Source organism: Ziziphus jujuba, chromosome 1 (genome assembly GCF_031755915.1).
Source record: "Ziziphus jujuba cultivar Dongzao chromosome 1, ASM3175591v1".
NCBI classification, from domain to species: Eukaryota; Viridiplantae; Streptophyta; class Magnoliopsida; order Rosales; family Rhamnaceae; genus Ziziphus; species Ziziphus jujuba.
Window position 1 is genome coordinate 894,367 of NC_083379.1, and position 20,316 is coordinate 914,682.

The 20,316-nt window shown below is 34.6% G+C and overlaps 2 protein-coding genes across 6 annotated transcripts; both read right to left on the reverse strand.

Moving 5' to 3' along the window:
- Window positions 1–4,651: 4,651 nt before the first annotated feature.
- Window positions 4,652–6,549, reverse strand: LOC107412766 (transcription factor MYB36). Its single transcript, XM_016020618.4, has 3 exons — window positions 6,247–6,549; window positions 5,866–5,995; window positions 4,652–5,669 (listed from the first exon to the last, which is right to left on the reverse strand). The coding sequence occupies exons 1-3, from the start codon at window positions 6,380–6,382 to the stop codon at window positions 4,811–4,813; spliced, it is 1,125 nt and encodes a 374-aa protein (XP_015876104.3). The 5' UTR covers window positions 6,383–6,549; the 3' UTR covers window positions 4,652–4,810.
- A 6,053-nt stretch (window positions 6,550–12,602) lies between these two features.
- On the reverse strand, window positions 12,603–19,037 carry LOC107412947 (uncharacterized). 5 transcript variants are annotated; one of them, XM_016020820.4, is made up of 10 exons: window positions 18,471–19,037; window positions 15,743–18,178; window positions 15,555–15,659; window positions 15,282–15,434; window positions 15,033–15,196; window positions 14,729–14,876; window positions 14,149–14,271; window positions 13,949–14,036; window positions 13,036–13,511; window positions 12,603–12,921 (listed from the first exon to the last, which is right to left on the reverse strand). In XM_016020820.4, the coding sequence occupies exons 2-9, from the start codon at window positions 18,143–18,145 to the stop codon at window positions 13,345–13,347; spliced, it is 3,351 nt and encodes a 1,116-aa protein (XP_015876306.3). In that variant the 5' UTR covers window positions 18,146–18,178; window positions 18,471–19,037; the 3' UTR covers window positions 12,603–12,921; window positions 13,036–13,344. The 5 variants fall into 5 exon arrangements, with proteins under 5 accessions (XP_015876306.3, XP_024923900.3, XP_060669312.1 ...); XM_025068132.3 differs by having other exon boundaries at window positions 15,743–18,076; window positions 18,471–19,036; XM_060813329.1 differs by having other exon boundaries at window positions 12,603–12,891; window positions 15,743–19,036.
- Between the last annotated feature and the right edge of the window lie 1,279 nt (window positions 19,038–20,316).

Genomic DNA, 20,316 nt, shown 5'->3' on the forward strand with positions numbered 1-20,316 from the left:
TCCTTAAGAAACCTTATAATTCCAATTCACAACTTCAAAGATGTGGATGTGAAAGTTTATTATTAGATCAACTTCACTTGTCAACCATTGATGAGGTTGCGATTATTTTTTCAAACAATGATCAGTAGAACATATATACCCAAGTTCCAACTTATTTTGAACTTGATCCTATCAATATAGCTATAAATGTGCTGCTTTATGGTGTGTTACTTAATACTAAATATGAATTTTGATATAGTATGCTACATAGCTCATCTTATAATATATAATATTGCTATGGTAAAATACTAAGTGGGGGTACAAAAGAAAATGCTCATTGTCTACCTATCATTTATTGATTCTATCTCTATAATGATTCGTTCGTTTGAAAAATTACAAACATAATTTGTTTGGATATCTAAATTACATATAAGCGAATGCTCGATTATATATAGAATGTAACACCCCGTCCCAAATCACATCGAAATTCGTGCACGTTGACCGAGGTTGACAGTTGACCGAGTGGGTCAAAAGTTGACTTTTTGTTCCAGTTGAAATTTCTAGTTGACCATGGTACCGTGGCGAAGTGCATGATGCCCCGAGTTCGTAAACTAGTAGCACGTCGAAAACGGAGCTACGGTTTGAAAGTTATGGGCAAAACAAGTCGAGGTGCAAACTATCCAAAAGGTGCCGGGAGTTGACTTTTTATTGTTGTGTAATTTTTTTTGACTTTTGTACGGTTGTAAAGTACTCATCGATACGAGTTCATAGACTAGCGGCACGCTTAAATTGGACATCTGGTTAAAAAGTTATGGACGTGTGAAGTTCGCCGGATACCGTAATATTTTATTATATCTTGCTTAACTGCACAGTAATGCCACGTTTCGTCACCTGATTGGTCCACGTGGGTGAGGAGAGAGAAAGAGAGAGAGGAGAGAGAGAGGGAGAGAGAAACGATCGGCCATAGAAAATCGTCAAATTTTTCGGCCGATCCTTGCTACACGCGCTGGCCAGACGGGAGCGCCTTCCCATTTCCGGCCGAACCCTGAAATTTCATTACCGCCGGTCGCTGGACGCGCCCAGACCGAGCCAGCGAAGCTCGGCGGCGATTTTTCCCCTCCACCGCCAGCCACCGCCGTTGACCCGTTTCCGGCCACTTTTAGCCACACGCGCCTGACCGGTCCCTCACCCGTGGCAATTCCGACCTACCCACCAAATTTCACTGCCACCGGACCTCCGACGTGCTGGGATCGGAGCATTTTCAGGCGAGGCATCGAAAATCTTCAAACCTCGATCTCTCCGCCGTTCGGCCTCCGTTTGCCTCACCGCCGGTCCCGTTGGAATCGTCTCCCCTCGATCTACAAAACTGCCAAAAATCTCAGCCAATGGCCACCGTACGCGCCGCCGCCGGCGACGGTTGCCGGTCACCACGACGGCTCGCCGAAAGTCACTATTCCGGCGAGTACCCAGTTGCACCGCCGGTCCCTGTCCACAAATTTCCACCCATAACAATAATATGGGACCCCTATACAGATAGACTAAAAAAATTGTTACTGAAAGGAATTATAGATATTTTATGTTAAATATTTTAACATTTAGGGATCACAAATGGATCCAATTATATCTGCGTGTTATTTGAACACGATTCAATTTGTGAAAAAGATATGATTCAGAGAAGAACTATGTACCGCCCACATCACTTAGATGGGTTCCAGAAAGTAACAACCCAGAAAGTAACAACATAGGGGGAAATGGGGAAATAGAATATGAAAAGAAAATCGAAAGAAATGAATGCAAGGGGATCAGATTCTATTTGTATTATATCTGTCATTTTCCTCCAATTCGCGACTGTTTGGGAGAATTGAGGAGTCAAATCCCGAAAGCTTTCCGGCGAGATTCCGGTCACCTCGAGTCCGATCTCCGGAAAGTAAGACCGAATCCGTGATCCTCATCACTCAAGCTTCAATTCGGTATACCACTCGTAATTTTTAGTTGTCGTTTGTGTTCGCTCCCTGGGTACCTATTTGGGAGTTACCCGATTAAAATATTAATATATTTGGTTGGTGTACTGTGGCTGTTTTAGGTGCGCGTGCGATTAGTGAAGTTGATCCTGCGGAGGATCTTAGCTGATATACACACTTAAGGTGAGTGACCCACCTTTAAAAATATTTTGGGGCAATTAATTATATTTAATTGGTATTTAATTGGTATTTGAATTATGCTCATGTGGTGCAATTTAATTATTATTTTATTGTGATTTAACTTTAATTATTATGCATGAGCAAGGTATTTTCAGTAATAAGTTGTATGTGGTTTTAATATTATTTTTGGGCATAATTGGTTTAAATATTTTATGAAAATATTTGTTTAAATTGGTGGTTTAAATTTTTATAATTATGCCCACGGTATTTTATTTGTTGAATCTCGTGTTATGAGAAAAAATTATTTGTTTATTCGTTACCGATATTTTCGTACCAGTTTGTTAAATGAAAATATGTGGGATGGTAAATGTGAAAATTGGTATATTTTCCACGGTAATTTTGGAAAGAACGGTACGATTATAATTGATTTAATAATTATTTTAGACACATTCATACAGTATTGGTGTTCTGGTGTATGTATATGTGGTTAGCGCTCACGTATTATGTCTCCCGTGAGTTGCCATTGGACCGTGGGCAGGCAAGTTTGATATTGGCCACAGCCGCTCCCCTCCTTGGCCGGGATGACGGTTTCAGCAGCGGTACTGTCGGGACGCCGAAGTGTCGTTTGCAAGTTTCTCTCTTTAATTTCCCCGCCAGTCGGTGCTCAGGACGCCGGGTATCAGAGGGCATCACCGGTATATGGTGTGGTGCGTCAAGTGTAAATTTTCAGACAAAATTTCAAATCCAAAGTATTCAAAAATTATTTATTATATGTATTTACATTTTAATTACATTTGGGGTATTTATTTATTTATTTGTTGTTTATTAAATTGTTTGATCCCTTGGTTTTCGGGAAATACGAATATCGGATTTTGTGAAAATGTTTTAAAAAGGGAACATTTCCAACGGAGTGATTAGTGAGAGTTTTGAGAGAAATTATTATTTTCAACTGCTATTATTTATTTACCTATTTAATTGCCGATATTAATTAAATTCTCTTATTTGTTATATTATTATTATTAAAAGTGTTCAGTAGCCAGGGTCGCTCACTGAGATGATTAGCATCTCACGTTTTTAAATTCCGTTCCCTTAGGTGCAAGGGGTGGTAGACGTTCTTCCGGAGCGAACCAATTCTCCGCCGCTATCGTAGTTCGAGAAGTACCTTTGTACTCGTTCAATTCAGTTGTAATATTTCTTTCATCTTTGTTGTATTTTCAAATGAAATAGCACTTCATGAAGCTTTGTATACTATTCTGGACACTTATGTTTTATTTATGCACTGGATTACTGTTATTCTTGTGAAGTGCTGTAAAATTGTGGAATCAATTTGTAGTATTGTGGGAGGAATAAGGGGATGAATATATAAGTGTGTTTTCAGTGCAGGTAATTTTTGGTAAGTCCTACCCTTAGGGGAGGTGCTGCCGGATTTTCCGTTAGAATGTTCGGTGGTATTTCCCTGGGATCAGGGCTAGTCTAGAATTCCGAGGAAGAATTCTGGACGGGTCCTAACATAGAAGGTGTCCAATTACATGTGCTCTAAGGTTTTTCCTACAAAAATTGATATGGATTTCTCAAATGAAAAACCATTATCTATCCTTATATAGTCCACCATAAGATAAGCTACTATGCACCACAAAATCAGAATTATGCTATATGCATATATATATATATATACACATACATATGCAGCCAAATTCAAATCAGGTTTTCAATGTTAGAATAAACATCATTACTTTCTTTTTCAATCTTTGGTATCAAAGTTAAAATTTAAAATTACGTTTATTAATTATTAGATTTTAATAAGGTATATTTTTCCTAAATAGGATTTAATTTGTTACTAAATTCAAATTTAATCACTTTTTAAATTTATATTATAATTTTATATGATTCAAAAACTAATAAATAACGATATAATATTTTAAGATCAAAATCATTTTAATGTAACTTTGAACTTCTATATATATATATATACACATCTAAAAATGCTATAATGGGCTTGTAAGCCTATATCGTATTTTGTCATAAGGCTCGCATGCTTATTATATATGAGCATACAAACCCTATAGTAAAATTTTACATGTATATCTTCCAAATTAAGGTTTCTTTCAAGGTATATAAATATATAATCCGCTTTAATTCTCCATCAAAAAACATCTCACTGTCAAAACCTTTGTATATTAAGGAAATAATTTTAAGTTCAAATCTCTCCTCATCTTAAACCAAAAAATAAAAAAAAAGTCTCGATGCGTATCAACCCTCTTCGTGTTCGAAATTATTGGTGTACTGATAAGGAGAAAACAAATGGGTTAATTATGCTTCCGAGGTAGGGGGAACTGCATGCGGATATGCATTTTAAGGTATTAGACATTTAAACTTCGGGATCTCCAAGAAGCAAATTATTAATATGTATGTGGATATATGGCTTTCTATTGGAGAGCTATTTTGATCATTACATGTGCCAAAAAAAATCCAGACTCGGCGAGACACACAAATTAAAGCTATATATATATATATACACACACACCAAGAAGTTGAAAATATTATTAATTATCCACACGGTCTTAATTTACAAAAACCTGCATGTTATGGGAACCGACAAGTACCGTACACATCTTCCATATCTCCATGTTATGATCACCAAGACACATTTCACCACACTCTCTACGTAGTTTTTTTAATTGATTTGTTACCTACAAGTTGTAACCTAATTCATAGTCTTGGAAAATCCCATCCGACTGAAGTACAGAATTTGAATCCCAGGAATTGGAAGACGCTGATTTTGATGAGTCAAAGTCATTGGACCACCACATCAAGCTGTCCTTGCTCACATTCATTTCTTTGAAACAATAATCAAAATCAGCAGCACCCATTTGGTCTCCCTGCTGCTGCTGCTGTGTTACGAAATTCACTGCTGCTGCAGCTTTGTTATTAAGAATGCTGTCAAGCTCAGCTTGGAAGGCAGAAACCTGTTGCTCCTGATGATGATGATTAGACTGTTGTATGCCATCATCATTAACATTCGAAACCATAATCGAATCCATCGGATTATTGCTCACGTTGATGAACGAGTTCGAGCCGTCGGAAGCATTTAAAGTTTTTCCCAATCCATCTATGTTGGGATTTTTGCTGATTTTTGCATAATCTTGTTGAATTGTTGATAATGGATCAGATTGAGGACTAGTAGGGAGACCGTGTTGGATAAGTACCGGATTCGGGCTCTCGTGATTGAAAGATTGAAAACTCTGATTCATCTTATAATTTTCTTGGAAAGGATGCAATTTGGGCCAGAGTGCAGGATTATTGTAGAAAGAGAAAGGGTTTTGAAGGCTCTGAAGATGCATATGGAGTTGAAGTCTTTCAAGAGCTGAGCTGCTTAGTGAATCTTCTAAGCCATTGGCATCCTTTGAATCCTGATGATTCGCAGAGGATAACCGATTGTTAGACGACTGTTTGCGTCTTCCCAATAGTTTCTTCTTCAATCTGGTGTTCCAGTAGTTTTTAATATCATTATCTGTTCTTCCTGGTAACTGAGCTGCAATTATGGACCACCTACATAGAATAAATATGAATATAATCACTCTCTCTTGCAAACAAATGGGAAAAAACCAAACGAAATTAACCAGCTCTAGTAATAAAGAAAAGTAGATTTAATTTCTCTAGGCAAAAGTATCATGGACAAGGGACAAGAGACAACAAATTGAGGTTGAGGAAAGAGAGAGAGATTGAGACAGACAGACAGACAGACCTGCTGCCAATACTTATATAGAGGCTACAGATGATGTTGTCTTCTTCTTCAGAGAATCCACCATGCTTGATGTTAGGCCTCAAGTAATTTAACCATCTTAGCCTACAGCTCTTTCCACATCTCTTAAGCCCTGTGAACGATTACATAAAATCAAAGTTACACTAATCATGCTTAGTATTAAGTGCCTTCCACCATCTCCAAAAACATATTGTCATATTATATTGAGCGAAGGAGCGCAGTAAAATTAAGCTGGAGTCATAGTTTTCTTTTTTTTTTTTTTCTTTTTTGATCTGTTAAAAATAAAAATAAAAACCCTATGTTGTCCAGCAAAAGTTGGTTGACCACGCCCAGTAGAATAAAATTACAGAAATACATATATACCAATTTTTTGAGGAAGAGCAATCCAATTGCCACCAGTTCCATGCTTTTCGATGTAGTCCTTAAGCTTGGCATCTTCTTCAGGTGACCAGGGTCCCTTCTTCACGTTGGCTTTGTCACAACATGGAGCTCGACCCATTTCTCTGTCTGTTTTCTTTGATTTTCTTTTCTCTGCTTGTTCTTCAAGAAAGCGAATATGGGGAATTGTTAGAAAGTTGTTTGATATTTGTTGGGAAACAATGGGGGAGAGAAGACCAAGATTTATAGGTAGGAAGAGTGGGTGATGTGATGCTTATGGGGACAAAAAAGTCTTACACCTCACCCTCTCCGGCTCCCTCTCTCTCCCTCACTATTATTCAACCTCATTTCTCTTCTCTAGGGTTTCTGCAACCTCTCTCTCTCTCTCTCTCTCTCTCTCTCTCTCTCTCTCTCTTCTCTCTCTCTCTTCCTTTTTTGGATTAGTTTGCTAATCCATATTTAATTATATGCTTGCAAAGGGACAAAAGTACAACACAAATTTCTCCTTCCCCTAGCATTTTAAAATTGCACTGCTTTTTTACAGGTCCAACTAGTTTATTGTTTGAATAATGTGCTACAGGTATCCATCAGAAAGAAGCATCCATCCTCTTAGTTTGTCACTATTATCCTCCAAATGTTCCATTAATGTCAAGCCACCCCTTAACCACTTATCTTTAATTTTAAGTCTTGTAGAAATTTTTGTTTTGTGGGCAAGCCATTTCATTGGCTGCCATTTTCTTTTATATTATATTCAATTTTAAATCTTGTTTGTTAGATTTGAAATTAACTTAATTATATGATAACAGTAAAAGTTTTGAGTGATTAAGGCCGTAATATATGACTTGGGGAGTATACTTTTTTCTGAATAATACCATGAATACCATGATTTTTGTTACTGTTAATATTCTACAATCAACATAGCTATTTAGTCAGAAATTTCTTATAATTAATTGATATATCGTTAACCAAATATGATAATATATTTTAGCTGCTTGATTTTATTGTCTGTCTGGGGCAAAGGCACGGACTTATTTGTCATCTATATATTTAGACAAGTTCATGGATTATATTGGATATATATAATTTAAGTTTTATTCGTTTGTTAATGCGCTAGCTAGCTAGTGAAGCATGCCATTCATGTTTTTGTTTCATATCCCGCTTGATTATTATACTACCTTTTTTATATTTATCTCCTCTTAGCAAGATCAGTTTTCTGAAACATTATCTCTATTTGTTCCCCATTCATTATAACCAAATTGCATATATATATATATATATATATGTTATTGATTAGTTAATTTCCAATTGAATATCCTGGTTAATTAACAAACTTTGGTTTGTTGGGTGGGGGTATCAAGGCACACAAACTTACCCGGCAGAATAATTACTTAGTAATGTACTTTATTTTATGTTTGGATTTTCGAATTTCCATAGAGGAAAAAGCAAAATAAAGAAGAAAAGTAACATAAAAATAAAAAAATTAATTATCCTACACAATTTATATTCTATGATAACATTATGAAAGTACTTTTTTTGAAATAATTTTATTTTACTAAGGGTACAAAAGTAATTTTGTTTTCCACCAGGAGGTGTGAACGATTTAGTAGAAATATAAGTGATATTTTCGTAATTATTTTAAATCTCAAAAGGTGTACATTAAATATTCTCTACATATATAATTTTAAAATAATGAAAGATTCAAAGAAAGAGTTGTGGAAGACAATACTTCACAACCATCCAATCTATATAATCATGCAGATCAAATCTGTTTATCACAATCGTGTATACATATATATTGAACTCCCTCACACCAAAAACAAATAACTCCCTTGATTTGACTCAAGGTTCACTTTAATTTTTACATTCAAAAATACTATAAATTAAATAAACAAGGATTCTCTCAATTCTTGTGGTACTAAAGTCCTTGCACATACAATGAATATCAGTGCAGAAAGCAGCCAATTTAAATCATGAAATGAAACCAAGTTTCAATTTCTTATGTCATCTCCACCCAAACGCCTGCAGACACGATCATCGTATCACTGGCTAAGGAGACTCGGTTACAAAAAGCAATTACTAGCTCAACTCAAATTAATCATGAAGTTCAACTTAAAGAGCCCAAACTTGAACTACTTAAGGTTGACTATAATAAATCCCTCATTATGTAAAAGGAATTTATAATTTAAACCAACAAACAGAATAAGGGAAAGGTGTTCGGTGCTCATTTTATTTGTATTTTCTTTTTTGTATGTGTAAATAAATTTTGTCGATTTTTCTTGATAAATTAAAGCATTATATGATCATGATCAAATTAATACTGTATTAGTCCCTTCCTTTTTCTTTTTTCTTTTTTAAACTTTTATTATTTTAATATTATACATTGAAAAGAGAAACACAGTATAGGAATCCTGATTGTTAAAAGTTGGGTAGGGTTAGGGCTTGTATTAAAAAAATATTGGGAAGGCAAAAAGAAAAGAATAAAATAGTTAACGGAAAGGCATAGATAATTCAAACCTTTTAGAAGAAGCACCCATCATTGACCTTGGTTTTCGGACTTTAATATTTTATTAATGACATTCTTAATCAAGAGAGGAGGGTCCAGAACCGCACTTACATAGAAATAACAAGAGGAAAACTATCAAATTTCTAAAAGCAAATCACACTCTCCCTTTCAAATACTAATTTTTTAATGACCAAATGGACTCAGATATCTGAGATTAACAAAACATGTTTCTGCTTGTCTTTCTCTCAGCTCTAGAATCTCTCTGCTTTGAAACTCCATCCATTTCCTAACCCCCTCCCCAAAAGAAAAAAAAAAAAAAAGGAGGCAATCAGAAATATATGTATATATATATATATATATAGCAATTGCATTTCATCATCAAGAAGACCAAACTAAAAGACTATTGTAATAGAGCTGGTAAAGGTGGCCCTGGAAATAGGATAAGCATCGATTGGCTAAGTACAAAGATTCATATTATATATAGGTGCTACCCTAGGTTAATTGCTTTGATATTTATATATTAAGTGCTTTGATATTTATACATATGAAGATTTATTAATCAGTTTGACCTGCCTATCTCTTACTCTAACAATGAGGTGTACAAATTAAGCTACTACAGATACAAATACTTGTCGACTTTTTGTTGGCAAATGATACTCCATCATCAACCATTAATATTATTATATCTTAGGATTAATTTGGAAAAACTAAAACAATTAATTCCGATATTATCTGCATGCATGATATCAATATATACATATATATATATATATATATATATATATGTTATATAAATTTGGTCGTAATTAATTTTGATCAGTCTTAAAGAGCCAGCTTCTTTTACAACTAATTTACCTAGATATACTCTTTCCAAACAAGAAGAAGGGAAAGGAATATATATGCATACTAATTGGAGTGCTAGCTACACTTCAAGGGATATGTTTATTGGTTCCTAAAAGCCAACCACTTCTCTGTTTGGCAAAATTTTATTATATTTTCACATATTTATCTTGTGAGATTTTATTTTTTTCTTTTTTGATATTAGAAGTGGGGTATGAACTTTGAATATTTATAGAAATAGTGGTTAATTTTACCTCTGGGCAATCCAATGGGGACTTATTAATAATTATATGATATCAATTAAATTGTTAATTCTGCAGAATTTTGTAAAGAATTTCATATGATATATAATATCTTTCAGAAATTTTCATCGTGGTAGTAACTAAATCTGTGAGAGTCAAGGCTGTGTGAATTTGTATATTTCCCTTAGTAGAAAGACTTATAGGAAATATAATGCATGCTTGGCCTTTTTCTTCCTTTTTTTTTTTGTTTTTGGTTGTATTTTTCTGCTAATATATACACACATACATGTATACAATACATATATGTGCAACCAATAGAGTAGCTTTGTGTCTTCAATTACCAATTATTCATGAACCTATAAACAATCTGATGACAACATTTATTATTTAAAGCAACATTACAGAACTTTCTCTTCCAATTGCTCAAGTAGCTTCATTTATTTTTATTTTGATCCTCCGAAGTTGCTTCATGTTAACAAATTTATTCAAAACTCATGTCTGAGTCAACTTGTTAATTAATCAAGTAAAAATATATAGAAAAAATCTTAACTTAAACTTAACACGCACGAATCACATATTACGTACCAATAATGTTTACAAGACCAATATTCAATAGACAAGTTCACACCAAAAAGTGCATCTCTAAAACAATTTAATTATTTAAAAATGACAGTACAATAATCAATTATTAAAGAAATTCTCTTCTCTCAACAACTAATTAATTAACTAATTAAGTATAAGTTGCATATTAATCATCTCTACATCTATTGCCTATATACATAATGGTTTCTATATAGTGATGTTAAACTTCATATGTTATTTGATTAACGTTCAATTATATATAATCCACAGAATATTTTATTTTAAAAATTATATGTAATTAGGAGACAACATATAAGCTATACGATATCATCTAATAAAATATTTTTTTTTATGTATATTATATATCATATCACATACATATATAAATTAATTATCTTTAAAATATATTAAATTGATTGAAAATTAAACAAAAAAAAATTATGAAACTTCATAGTAAATTCATTGCCATACATACATATACATATATATATATATATATATATATATATATAAAAAGAGGGGTTGACAAAGATGCAATAGGTGGACTTTTAGACTTACATAGCAATCCATGATGAAGACCAATTGCCTAGAAAATGTAACAGGAAAAAAAATAAAATAATTTAAGGAAGCCGTTGTTTTCTTCTCCATGCACTTTTATGTAAACAAATTGAAAAAAAAAAAAAAATGCTACAAACAGACGCAGTTGCTGATGTCAATTGGGTCTCGCTTCACCCTTCCTCAAGTCATCTACTTTTGTCAAACCATCACTGTTTTTCTTCTTTATTTATAATTTTATAACCAAATCCATAAACAATATTCAGCATCCAAGAAATTGACCTGCTTCTTATCCCTCTATAAATTTATTTTCTGTTAAAAAAAAAAAAAAAAGATAATAATGTGCATTCCCAGAATTGAACTGGGACTTTTCGCTCCCTAAGCGGGCTTCCTACTAGTGGACTAAATGTGTAAAGTAAGCCAGCATGCAGATACAAATGATTTTGTTGTCCAAAATTCACAACCATACTTGTACATTTGATCATGGTAGATTTGTCAAAAGTGGGGTGCTCAGATTTTCTATGTATGGCAGTGTGAGCTTTTTAGCAAGTACTGAATTTGTACTGTAATTCTTATTTATTATTATATTTGAAAACATATAATTGAAATTGATGAGAAACGTCAAAGATGCTGATTGGGAAGAAAAACAAGCAAAGTCAATTAGAAGTCTTGACTTTGCAGACACAAAAGTCATTTCCCGTGTGTTAGGTGCATATGGCAAAAGATTTCTGGAGGCCTAGAGGGGTTGGAAGCTGATGTTGTCATGCAATTTGACCCTCATGGATTTTCGATTCCATGAGTGATCATAGAGTTGGTGATAATTAACTTAATCTTTATACATATAATTTCACCATTACCATACTATTAATTAAAAAATACTTGTATATAATAAACACAAAAGGATGATAAAGTCAACCGGCGGTTTTAGGGTATAAATTTATGATCATCTAACAAAATTTGGGTTTGGGTTGGTATATATATTATATATTGAGTTTGTGATGACAACTAATAAGATCACCCAAATCAGTGTCTTTTTTCTTTGTATTGGCTAAAATCTGGCACGTTTCGTGTTCATGTTTTATTCTTTGGTCCTCATGTTTGAAAAAACTTTCACACTTGAAATTGGGGCTTATGTAGCTGAAAATGTCTTGAGACGAGAAATAAATAAATAAATAAAACATTATTTTAAGTATAGGTAATGAAATTTAAGCATCTCTTGTTTAATTTATCATATTGATGTACATAATTAATCCACTAGCATAGGATACTATTTGCGATTGTTATGCAGTGTACAAAAACTAATCTTCTTGTCCTCCTCCTAATCTATTCATTTCCCTCATTGACCAGAATTTACGGTCATCGCTCAAATGAAGACTATCAAGTTCAGTTTTTTCGTTTTTTAATATTGAAAATCAAATAGATTAAAACTAAGACTGACATATATATACGTATGGAGCATCAAAATTGAGATACGAAATTCCCATCTCAACTCAGTCCTCAGCATCCATAAGATGCACAATCGAGGATTTCAGAAAATTCAATAAAAATGGTAATATGTACGTTGGTTCATAGATTCGTTGCATGTTTATGCTCCGAATTAGTCACTCAAGAAGAGAGAATACCAAGAAGAGTATCTTACAAAATTAATCATATACTTTTTACATCTCTAAGAGCCAAAGTATATCTCGTACATATGCATGTATATTGTTCCCATAACTAGAAAACTTAAAAAAGACCTAACAAAACCAAATGACAAAAAGGAATAAAAATAAAATTTATAAATTCCGCCACAAGATATGATACTTAGAACCCCCTCGGAATAATTGATTTTATATACACATCCTTCAAAAATATTCTTGGCTCAGCCCTCCATATGACATCTGTCTATACCAGTAGTACAGCCACTCCCTGATCCTATATATCCAAAACAACATGAGCCTGAAGAAGGTACGAAAAATAAAAATAAATAAATAAATAAATGGATCACCATTTACTATGAACCATAAAAGGTGAAGATCCAAATTCACATGGCAATGCATAGGGAAAACTTACAGTTTGATCGTGTCATCATAAGCTCTTGACTGGGTATTATGAAGCCTTCCAGGTAAAAATCCATTTGAGTGCATATAAATTGGCACTCTAAAAAGGAAAATTACCTACCATTTTCACTATTACAAATGATGATACGGTAGAGATGAACCAAGGCATAATATTACATTATAGCCTCCATATACTTGAAAATCCAGTAGTGGCCTTAAACTGCAAAAATCTATGCTTCATTTTTATTTCATCTTTAGCCATGTCTTGGCCTACACTACTTGACGGGAAAGAAGTGAATCTGACTGCTTTTGAGATTGGGAATCATTTCACATTCATTGCAGCAGCCATATTCCTCAGCTTCTGAGAGATTTCAGAAAACGATGGCCTAGTTGCTGGATCAGAGGCCCAACAACTTTCCATCAAAGACTTCCACTCAGGATCACACCACGTAGGAATTTGGGGACGTAATGTGTTGTTCACAATTCCTCCTGCAAATAAGATCAAAGTAACAATAAACAACATCAGGATTCATATTCTACTACAACAACAAGCAGTTTTGAATATGGCAGTTGAAGCCTATACATAAAAAAAAAAAAAAACTAATTGAAAAACACAAGCAGTTCAAAACGATAGCAAGAAATTACAGGTCAACTCAATATCGCAACTCTTACAAACCAATCTCTTTCAAAAACTTTTTCTTACTAAATTCAGACTACCAGCAGTCTTCATAAAATAGCAGTCAAAAGGCAGTACAATTTTTATGCCAATAATACATTATTCGGAGTTAACAAACTAAGAAACTATCTATCTAGACAGTCTCTAGTAATATAATATGACACTTATCCAGGAACAATTGTACAAACTTGAATCAGCAAAATATATACCAAAACAAAAACAGAATAGAACCAACTGAACAATTGCTTACCAATTATAGAAGCACAATGCATGTCTGCATAAGGTTCATCTCCAGTGAGTAATTCCCACATAACAATCCCAAATGAGTAAACATCAATCTACATCATATAAAACAATTCAACATCAAATAAACAGCCAAATGACTCGAATAAATCATCATTTTAGAAGTCATCAATTGAAGCTGAAAACTTAATATATACACCAGTGTACCTTCTCCGTAACCATGTTACTTTTCCCACTAAGAAGCTCAGGTGCCATCCAGGGCAAAGTTCCACGAACACCTCCTGACACTAAAGTATGTTGTTTTACCTTTGACAAGCCCAAATCTCCAATCTAGAATAACATGGAATCATGTAAGGCTTTCAATTATATCATTGAAAAACCATAATTCATATAAGCTAGAACATCTGAAGATACATAGACACAAAAAAGGAAAATTTTATGCCTAAGTTTATCGACCACAAGGAATATGTATCGAATTGCCATCAATGTCAGGCCCTTGTTTGGCCATAAACTAAAAATCATTTTTTTGGTTTTAAAACAACAATTTATCAAAATGTATTTTGTTGTTTTCAAAACCAAAAGAACAGTTTTTCCAATTCATTGCCAAACAAGCTTTAAGTTGTTAGGACATGAACACTACTATTAAAAAAACCATATTTTCCCCACTTATGACCTTATATAAAAGTTGGAAAATTATCAAATTTCCAATCTAAATTATTTAATAAATAACACCAAAAGAAAATAATAATAAGTGTTTTCTCTGCTGATGGTATCTAACTCACTGTACCTTGCACACAGGCCGCTGTGGATCTCTCATATTTACCAACAGATTTTCACATTTCAAATCAAAATGTACAATGTTCTTCCCATGCAAATACTCCATCCCAATTGCAGCATCCATAGCTATGATGAGTCTCTTCCGACGGTCAATTGTTCTGTTCAACAGTGTAATGACATCAAGATGAAACTATCTACAGATTTAATGTCTTATATTCAGTAAACAATAAGAATTTCCAAATATAGCATTATTATTAGACTGAAAATAGTAACATCAGCTTCCAATTTCACCAATCAGACAATGTGATAACTACCTGTCCTTTTTCTGCAAAAACTGCTTCAGAGATCCATTGATCATGAACTCTGTTACAGTTGCTAAAGATCCATCAGGACCATCACGTACAATACCATAAAAGGAGACGACATTCGGATGATGTAGTGAGCTTAGTATCAAAGCCTCCTTCCAGAAGTCTGCAATCTGCAATGGCAATATAGATAAAATTACTTTATGTTGTAAAGAAATGACAGTCAAATAGGAAAGAGTCATTAGACATAGCTAGTACCAGTCGTTCTCTTTCTGATGGTCTCCCAGCAAAGCAGCTAGCTTTTATTCTCTTTATTGCTACATCAGAACCCTTCCACTTCCCATGATAAACAGACCCATATGTTCCAGAACCTAGTTCTCGAATCTCCTCCAGATCATCATTCTTTATTGTCTGAACGAAGAATGACCATATTGTTAGAACCAGACAACATAACAGAGAGACCAGCTAAGGCAACCTAGGAAGAGAACAATGCTAAGGAGCAATGACATGAAGAAGACAGCAAACAAAAACCTGCAATCCCTTGGCAATAGCTTCTGCCTCAGCCTTTGTTGGCTCAATTTTGGAAGTGTCTAGATTATCACAATCCGAATCCAATTCTGAATCCCCAGGAACATTCTATTTTACAAAGAGGATATTAGAAAAGAAAATAGACAGTCATACAACATTCCACAAACCTAGATAATTCACTTAGTCCTCACCGCTGATTCTAATTCTTTAGCAGCTGTTTCTTTGGCTGTCGAGACATTCTTCTTATTGTCTGCATCCTCTTTAGCTTCAGCTTTCACTTCCTCAGCCCCTTCTAATGCAGCCTTTTTTGCAGAAGCAATCAAATCAGGTAAGAAACTCAACCTGCTAACCGAAAGCTTTGAAACATCAGGAGAAGCAGAAAGATCCTTTCCATCTGGTTTGATGTCATCACCACTCTCTTTTGTGGTTTTCAAGCAATTTGAGTTAATGGACTCAAGAGATGCCAGCTCACAATTATTATCACCAATTTTGGCTTGACCAGAACAACAAATAGCCAGCACACCAGAGTTATCAGTTTTCTCTAAATGATTTTCCTCTATTTTTTCTTTAGGTATACTTTTCTCCTCCAACCTCACAAGATCATTAATAGGATCCAAAGGACTAGCAGAGTTCGGAATTTCTTGTGAGGGTCTTACAAGGTCTGAAGAAAATTGATGTTGATTTTCATGACCAAGTATATTGAGGTTCACTTTTAAAGCATGGCCGTAGGCATAGTCTGGGACCGCTTTCCCATCAAAACCTAACATTTTCTGTGAGGATTCAACCCAGGGATTCTGATTATCCACTCCAATACAAAATCTTGGACTACCCTCCCACGTGCCTCTGGGGAATACTGGATTAACTTTACCATTGACTTGAGGTGGTGCATTGGATGCTTCATAAGATGGAGCGGCATTCATTGGGTTCTGAGCATTTCTCCATAAAACATGTCCTGGAACATGTCCATGAGCTGGATAAAGATTATCTCCTCCATAGACAAAAGGATGATTCCCATATCGAATACCACTTTCTTCAGGAGGAGGGACATGTATAAGTGGTGCACCAGGCACAGGTTGGTCATGAAACACCTCATTTCCTAGTTCAGGTCCAGCTCGGTGGTGAACGTAATTTGAAGACACATGACGACCATCTACCATATTAGCATGACTAAGAGGCAAATTCATACCAGGACCTTCAACAGTATAATGGTCATTCAATCTCCCAGCCCCAGATACATTTGTTCTTACTTCATCAGCTCGAGCATTCAATTGTTGATGCAGAATCCATCCTCTCTCGTGATTTTGGCTGTCATTAAATAATGATCGATGCTCATTATTCTGTTCATTTGGGTGAATTCCGTGGTGCAACTTTGTATCAGCATTGAGCATGAAGGTCTCCCTTGGTGGGCAATCAGGACACGGATTAGCAACCTGGTGAAGCCCACTCCCCATACTGGGATGCTCAAAATGTGGTTGATTTCTTTGGAAAGTCATCCTGCAGTGCTCGCAGATACTACTTCCTTCAACAACATTGGATGTGTGAAATATGTTACCTGGAAAACCTGACTTTTCACCTGATATGGCTCCACTTGGAAGCCATCCAACATTATCAGAATATTGAGGTTGGTGCTCATATGAAGGCCGGGGACTTACTTGCTGCCGAGAAAATTCTTCTGGCATTCTATCTGAGCATTTATCAGGTAAGTCTACAAATGGCATACGATAACGTGCAGAAGGGGAAGAAGGAAATTCTGCTAGTGTTCTAGGATCATGGTGCCCATGATGCCTAGGAGAATAGTATGCAGGACTCCACGGAGCTTCCAATTCACTATACCTCTGACTAATTGGTTGATGGTGTTGCCCTGATCCCATATGAGGAATCGTGAGGTGATGCAAGTTATACTGTGGGATGGGCAATTCATTCCTCTGGTTATGAAGGCCACCCTCAAGGCTCAATGGGTTAAAGAACTGATCTATTACATGGCCATCATCAAGGCCACTAATCACCGGGGAGTCAGGTTGTTGCTTCCTAATATCAGATCCATCATTCAAATTGTTCAAGGCATCCACATATCTCCTCTCAGTATCCCTTTCATCCCCATCATAGTGTGACGAACCATCTTGGTCGGGATGAGAAAACAAGAAAATTCTGAGCCTGGTGAAACCATCCCCGGAACCTAACTTGTCATACTCTTCCATCATGTTAGTCACATCATCATCATTGACAACCGAGACAAGAGCATCAAGATCTTCATCTGGTTGCTGATACTTCAACACTGCTGCCCCTTCATATAGTTCTCGCATCTTGCTCATCAACTCCTCATAAGTAATATCCCGAGGCACACTCACGATTCGCGTCTCTCCGCCCACATACCGGAGCTTCCCATCCTGTGGGCGAGGCAATATGCTACCTAGAAAACTACATAGAAATTTAACACGCGGGCACTCATCATTTGAGCCAGGTGACATAGCATAATTAGGGGCCGAGTTTGTTGTAGCAGAAGGGCTATCCATCAAGTACACAGCCTGATGAGGATGTTGATGATCAATATTGTTTTCAGACTGGCTTAAGCATGCAATTTCCTTATTGCACATGAGTATTTACTCACACCATATAACTTAAAAATTCTGCAAATTTCAGCCAAAACATAAAACTATGACCGAGATTTTCAACTTCACTACCAAAAATCAACAAATTCTCCATTTCTTAAAAAACCCGACAAAGAAGCTATAAACCATTAAATAATTTCTCATCAGCGACCATGGCCAACATTGCACAAATCATTTTAACCCCAAAATTAAGGACAAAGATCAATCGAAATTACAGTCAGATAGAGCCCCAGAACCTCAAATTTATCATTATAATTCCAAAATCAAAAACCAAAACAAATTCCGAGAGAAGATAAGAAGAGCTAGGTACCAGAAAGGAAGAAAAACAAGCGATTTGACATCAACCCAGATGCTGAAACTCCAAACCCAATTTCAAAACAAGAGCCAGGGCGAATCTTCTGCGCCCTAAACAGCTTTGCCACCGGTTGGTTGGGGAAAAGAAAAGAAAAAAAAAATTTCTTTTTTGGTGGTGGCGAGGAATTAAGCTGCGACAATGATCTAGCAGAGCAGAGCAGAAAGAGACAGAGAGAGCTAGGAAAGCGTGGAAAGAGTATAGAGAAAGAGAAAGAGAAAATGATGAAAAAGGTAATCAAAAAGAGGTACAGCGAAGAAGATGGCAATGACGATGAAGAAGGACCGCCATAGGCGTAGAGGGTTCTTACTTTCTCTTCTCTTCTTCTCTTCTTCTCTTTCTTTGGAGGTCGCGTGGTTCCAAGATGCGATGCCTGCTTGCCAGGTAGTGTCCCACGTGGCACTACCTGGTTTCTGCGTTCCCTCAGCATCTTATTTATCTCCTTCTTCCTACCCTTCGGAATATGCCCCTTTCCCTTCACGCTCCTCTCTCGCGCGTGCTCTTCTTCTCGGCTCTTTTTTTTTTTTTTTTTTTGTTTCTCTTTTTCAAAAAAAAGGAAAATACCAATATGTGATGGGTTAAATTTAGACACCCAATTCCCCATGGAACCTTTTAGATCTATTATCATTCTAATAAGAAAAAATAAATCATTTTTATACGAGAATTGATTACAAAAACCAAATATAGCAACTTACTAATTTTAGTTTTAAAATAGTTCATACATTGTATATATGCTTTTTTATATGAGCTACTACTTCTTCTTTTTTTAATTTTCGGTAATATACATGAGCTACTGCTTATTGGAAAGTAAGGAGGTCAATTTTGGCAAATTATAATTAAAGAATAGTTGATGGACTAATTCAACATAAATATATATATATATATATAGATATATATATATATCTCACATAAATAATAATAATAATAATGATAATAATTGATTGTTTATAAAATAAATAATAATATGGAAGAATTTTTTTTTGTTTTAATATTGAAAATTTAAATTCAGAATTATTGTAGAAAATAAAATAGAATATGTAAGTGTTTAGTTTGGTAAAATATATTTAAGGACTATAGATAACTGTAAAAATAGGTAATGGATGTGTTATAATTATAAACTTATTATTTAAAATAATCTAGCACTTTTCAAAAAGGATATTAAATATCATTTTACTGTCATTACTCATTTTTAGAAAAAATATATATATTCTAGATATCAAAATATTTATAAGCAACTCATCGGCTTATCTCCCTCATGATTTTTTAAGCAATTTTATAACTGATGTTTATAGAAGGTCTGAAAGTGGTTGATATTTCAATTTTTAAAAATATCCAAATGAAATAAATAATTAAAATGCATTATTATGAGGAAATTACATTTGTCTATCACTATAATAAATTAATTTCTATAAATGTCATAAAATTGGTCATTAAACCATATATTTATTCAGGATGGATAAGCATCGTCTTCCTAATTTTCATTTTCTATCTGGGTTATTAATTAAGGAAAGGATGAATTAGTCATCAACAAAGTAAAAGGGAATCAATCACTTCCACAAATAAATAAGAAACAACCAGACATTTTTTTAAAAAATGGAAAAAGAAAGAAAGATAAAAATAATGTTATACCTTCTGACTTTAATCTAGATTATCCTAAAAGGTTTGAATGCTCTGTTTGTTTTTGTTCATATTTATGCACGCCTGTGTTATGTAAAACTTGAATATATACAAGCACATCTTAATTTAAATTTTGTAATGTACAATAGATATTTTGAAATTTTTATCTAATAAGCACTTTATTGCT